Source organism: Atractosteus spatula, chromosome 3 (assembly GCF_055471065.1).
Source record: "Atractosteus spatula isolate fAtrSpa1 chromosome 3, fAtrSpa1.hap1, whole genome shotgun sequence".
NCBI lineage: Eukaryota > Metazoa > Chordata > Actinopteri > Semionotiformes > Lepisosteidae > Atractosteus > Atractosteus spatula.
Genome location: NC_142708.1, coordinates 56,316,364 through 56,322,363, shown reverse-complemented (window position 1 = coordinate 56,322,363; position 6,000 = coordinate 56,316,364). Strand labels below are relative to the sequence as shown.

The following is a 6,000-nucleotide window of genomic DNA, read 5'->3' as shown; positions in this document are numbered from 1 at the left end:
ATTAACAATGCACTTGTAAGACCTTATTTAGAACACTATGTCCAATTGTGGTCATCATGTTACAAAGAAGATATTTTTTCCAGTCCAGAGAAAGGAAACCAGATAAATTAACTGGCTCAAAGGAATGTCCTACGATGATAGACTAACAGAACTGAATGTTTTTGTCTTGAGCAGAGAGGACAAAGATCAAACCTGATTTGAGTATTCAAAATTTTCAAAAGCATTGACAAAGCCTACCCAGTGAACTTTAGAATCAACAGTGAAACATGAAAAAGAGGTTACAAGTGGAAGTGAATTTAAACTTAAAAAAATAGGAGGCTCTTATTTACATAAACAAGGGCTGGCTTCTTTAAAAATGGATGGATGAGGTCCTTGTATTAGTTAACTACTGACTACTAAATGTGATAGATGGGGCAAATGGTCTCCTCTTGTTTGCAACCTTACTTATGTTCTTATATATAATTTCCTGAGGTTAGTCTTCCAAGAGCCTCATTAGGTTAAAAAAACACAAAGCCAAATCCAAAGTAATTTAGCAGTTTTCTGCATATTGTTGCATCTATTTTTTCATTCTTTAATTTGTTATGACATATATGACACAAATTATTGTGGTGATACAGGTTTTTACAACAAATTAACAACTTAAAGATGCCTTTAATTAAACCTAATGTTGAGTCCTCAACAGGTGTAAAAATATCTCAATTTTAAGTAAACTGAAGACAAACGTGGCACGCTTCTGACTAAGTAGAATATGAGCCCTACAAGTTGTCTCTTGGGTTTTGTTAAAACAAGTTCTGAAATGTAAGCTCGGAATTGATAAATAATAATGTGGCAGAAAAAAAAGCATAAATAAAACTGCTGCACAGATAAGAATATGAGTGATTTTAATCAAATGATATTACCATTCACAGAACTTCAGTGGAGATACTCAGGCTGCATTCAAATTGGTGGTTAATGTATTCATGTTCTAATTATAAGACTGAAATACACTTGGGGTGTTAGCTTATACACTACAAGTAGTGAATGCTCTACACGTTCTGTATTTCTCTACACTTAGAGCAATAAAATAACCTGCCATTTCTGAATTAGGAAAAAAATAAAATATAATATTGATTTCACAGAGTTTACGCTGCTGAAACATGGTGTTCAAAGCCATGCTTCGCAGAAGATGTTAGAGCATCAAAGATTCAAAGAACTCCATCACTGCAATAAAAACAAATATCCATTACCTCAGTATTGATCTTTTTTATTTGTATTTGTTTACATTGTAGAATAAAAAACACTACAGTGTAGACTGGTATAAGCTCTGCAGAGGATAAATATTTTGCCACCCACAGTTAAACATTTAAAGTAAATATTTTAAATTTTCTGTATTTTTCCTTCTAATTTAGTTACCTGAGAATAGTAACATTCAACAGTTTTGTATTTTCACAGGCCAGCAGGTTCACAGGCCCTTTTTGTTTCAATAAAATGTTTTTTAAACTTCCTAAACAGCAGTGTGCTGTGCAAAATAAAAGGTGTTATCTACCAAATAACAGTCCAAATAAAAAAAAAACACTGCCACAGCACTTTTTGAACTTTGCTGGTGACTGATGTTCCTGTTTATTGTGTAACAGCATGATCTGTGCTATCAATCACAACCACAGAGCTGCAGGTAACAAAAAAGTGAAGACCCCTTCCGTCTCCCTTCACAACAGCCCAATATAAAGCTAGCTAAGGCAATCCCAATAAATTATTATACAGTAATATCAATGCAGTGCACCCATTTTGTTCGGCTGTTACGAATGTAACACAATAAGAAATTGCCAAACAACACCTAATCACATCAGCTTTGCACATTTCTTTATAACCCAGAATCTCTACAATGGGATTTGTGACAGTGTAACAAACATGCTTTCCATAACTATCTGTACAATAATACATGCATTCCTAAATCCAAACAGAGATAATTTAAAGGTCAAATGCGCAGGTGCTCATAATAAAGGGCTCTCCTTTTGTCCTCATTTATATTTGTATTGTATGGTACCTCAGCCCTTTTAAGTACAAAACACATTTAAAACATATTTAAACTTCTGCAATAAAAGGCATGCTGTCTTTTGCACACTTTAATTTCTCTTGAGTTCAAAGAGCTTCATACTGACACAGTGACCAGGAAGAAAATACTATTTTCTAGGCAGGCTTAACTGAGTATTTGACAAATATATCTACTGTATGAAGAAGACGTATAAGAGATATGTCTAGGATGTTAGTACTGAGATTACCTCCTGTGAGCAAAAATAAACAACATCAAGTTATCAGCCTTATCGCGTCTTTGTCTTGTTTTGTGAGAGATGAATTTATTGGAGCTTCCCTCTTAGTGTGTAAAAACACAGTGTTAAACTAAGAGAAGAAGTACTTGTAAATGAAAAAAATCTGTGAAATGAGCACCTACACATTCAATGGATGACTGTTGTAAGTGATCTGCTTCAACACACACACACCTCTTTCCTGACCCTTAAAAACCCTACTTAATATTTCAAAAACAAAATTAAGAGAAAGGGGTCTGGCAATCCTTAATTTCCGCATCACAATTTCATCACATCACATCTCCTTGGAATTTCAGGGCCCGGGCATTTTTTTCTTTCTCCAAAATCATGAAAAATATTTAGAAACATGAGAAAGCAGCAAAAATAAAATCACATAATAAACACTTAAGAAGTAAATGAAATGCACACCTAAGTCTATATAGCTGCTCGTTTAAGATCATAGCCATGGATGCGTACTTTCCCGTTTGCTTAGCTCACCCTTTTTTTCCGATACTGAAGCTGCAGAACACTGCAGACAGCTGTTGAGTCCCAGACAAAGAGAAATGGAAAGCCATGTGCAACAGCTTTTCTGAGGACCACAAAGACAGCAGGACCTCAGCCCATGCTGCTGCACATGGGGGAGGATATTGTCACTTGCAAACATGCACACACACAAACACGGCACACACACACGTGGGCGCTCACACACACTGCGCAGACGCTCAGCCAGAGTCCATGCTGAAGAGCTCGATGCCTTGTGGGTTCCAGTATAGACCCACACCAGAGTTGAAGACCAAGGACCAGACGTACGGCACGAAGAACTCTTCAGGCTGATCCTCTTCCACATACTTGAATTTCAGCTCCGGAAACTTCTGCGTAAGAACATGAAGAGTTAGGAACAATGGTGCAGCGCCAGACAGCCCTTCAGGGAGGCCAAACAGAAAGGTGCCACAAGTAATAATCTGATAATCTGAACCCTAAATAATCCAATTTTGTTGTGTGTCCCATACAGCTTTCCACTTGTTTGTACATAGCCTATTTTTTATAATCTCCATTAAAGAAAAATCAGATACTTCAACACTTCAAACTCCTGGGTTCAAGTCCAGCCTGGAACACGTTCCGTGTGGAGTCTGCATGGTCCCCACATGCCCATATGGTTCCTTCTGGAGGATCCAGTTTCATCCCACAATCCCATGACATGCTTTCCTCAATATCAAACTTTTCTAAATTGTACCCTGAAAGCTTTGTGCTTTGATCCCTGCAATGGATCGATGTCCAGACTAGAGTATGGTCCTGTCTTGCAACCCTTTGGTGAAAGTAATATTTTTGGTGTTAAATGAGTAAACATGTTTATATGTAAAAAAAGAAACCTACTTGATTAGTTTTTTTTTTTACAAAATACTTTCTTTCTTTCAAAATGTTTTAACATTAAACAACCAGTGTGAACCTACAACATGACTTTATGCCAGGTTAAAACCTAAGACGTTGCAGGGTGGCAGAAATAAAAATAGGCATCTTTCTGTAGATGAACCTCTATCATGTTCTCCAACAAATCATTTAATAAACTTTAATTCAGATATCACAGTAATCCACCACAACACTGTACTTGTTTTTGACCGACTGCTTCAAGATCAATATCTGGAATCTACTGGAATCTTCCAGTATAGCTTTGTGGACAAAACATGTATGTTTAGCAGTCAGTCACTAGCAGTGTCTGGATCAGGTTTCATTTAACAAGATGTATCCAGCACCAACCACAGGGATAAAAGCAAAAGATTATCTTATTAGTACAATCTTCATCAACAGGCTAGTCAGAAACATGTTTTCTAAACAGAGATGAACACAGCTGGATTATTCTAGTCTGTAACTGTCTGCATGCACATCTAAAGGTATTGCAGTGTCTTATATATGAAAGCAAAATGTAGAGAGATAAGGCTGGCTAAACATGACCCAGGTAGAAAAATTAACAAAACAATATTCATGTTGATGATTAAATATACTTTTCTGTGTCTAAAGTATTGTTACAATATAATTTATTTGTATTTGTCAAATATAATACAAAATCAAGAATGTTTTTCTCTTAAATGGAAAGTTTAAAAAATTTCAGAAATTTTAAAAGGTTTTAGCTTTCACCTCAATACACAATTTTATTTCTAGACATAACACCATGCACCACACAAAAGATAACGCTTAATGATTTGGAGCTCTTTAATGGGACAGTATGATGCTCAACTGAGTAAGAAGCTATTTCAGCACTCCGGCTTTGTCCTTTTAGAAGATGCCAAGGAAAGAAACTGCTTCAGTGTATTACTATAACCTGTGGTTGCAATATTACCATGCAGTTGCCACGTGATCTAGAAATTAAAAGACTGTATGTATGATTGTTATCAACAATCACTGTTACTATTTCCACCCACAGACAGATGGGTGTGTAGAGGCATGGAGATGTAGATCTTAAACTATGATCAATGACCTCTTCATTCGTTCAGAGCAGTTGTAAAGGCAGGTGTGCCTCACTGATATTCCCATTGTGATTGTGGAGCAGTTTTGCCTATGTCATCAGGCATAGCACAACCTTCAGTCCTAGGCTTTTCACAGCATGTGTTGTACTATCAAAATACCCCAGTGAATGACCTTGGGTGGCTTAAGTTAATAATAAGTAATTAGAATCATTTGCAACATAATTGGTAAAGCTTTAACAGCTCTCAAAAAACTGTTGTGGTATCACAGCTGTTCATTTACACACCATTACCCATAGCATGTGGAAAATTAAGAAAATATTTCTCAGATCTCTTATTTAACCATTCAGTGTTGTCAAAGCTCCTTAAGTAAACATGTCTTGAACAAAGAAAATCAAAACAGCTGAACAGGTAGTCTTGTGCTACAATAAATGCCTTCAAAATGAACGATGTTTTTATCTCAGTATAGAAGCATCGATACTTGTACTTTTGTACATTGCTTGGGAAGCTAAATTTCTTTTCTGTCTCAAGTGGCTACACTTCTGGTTCACGCTGACATCAGAGGCCATGTACCATTCCAGGCTTAGAATTCACAACTTGGAAAATTACTGTGATGTGCTATGTCTGTGATGAAGGAATCATTCCAAATAGAATTGTTAAAAAAAAACACTGCTTAACACATTAAGAAGTACTTTTATTCCACAACTTTAAGCATCACACATTTAAATGAATTCATTTCTACTGCTTGCTCAGGCTAAAGCATGGAACAAAGATGTAAAAGGGTGATCTTTCCCCGCTACAAAGGACTGTGCCTGTTTCTGAAAAGGAGATAGATGTTCGGTGACCATGTCTGCCAGCTGCCTACAGTATGTCACCATCCAGGTACTGTCTCTGAGGAAAGTCATACTTCAGTGATTACTAAAGGAGATAAAAGACAAGCCCTTCTATTATTTATAAGTGCCTGGCTACGGCCAACAATATCCTGCCACAGACAGGCAGGAGCAGAATAAGAAGACTAAGGGATGGCAAGTTTTTTTTCCCCTCCATCAATAATGGAGGAATATCTTATCATATTTCCACAGCCCTGAGTGTCAAGTGTTTCCCTTGTGTTGAGCCAACAGACCCACATCCACCTGCTGTAGTTTCTGTACTCCTAATTGAATATTTCTGCCGCAATGCATTTTTTTCTGCTTTTATGTCTTTTAATCGTATTGAAGTCTGTCTAAGATGGTGCTCACACTCATGTACAAATCTGACCG

At 36.7% G+C, this 6,000-nt stretch overlaps 1 protein-coding gene across 2 annotated transcripts in view; it reads right to left on the bottom strand.

Annotated features, from left to right (window-relative positions):
* Positions 1-1,228: 1,228 nt before the first annotated feature.
* dym (dymeclin) overlaps positions 1,229-6,000 on the bottom strand; it is a 147,033-nt gene continuing 142,261 nt past the window's right edge. For both annotated transcript variants that reach the window (XM_088910899.1, XM_088910898.1), the window contains one exon: positions 1,229-3,154. In XM_088910899.1, coding sequence (XP_088767025.1) covers positions 3,005-3,154 — 150 coding nt within the window. In that variant the 3' untranslated portion in view covers positions 1,229-3,004. The remainder of the gene's footprint in view (positions 3,155-6,000) is intronic.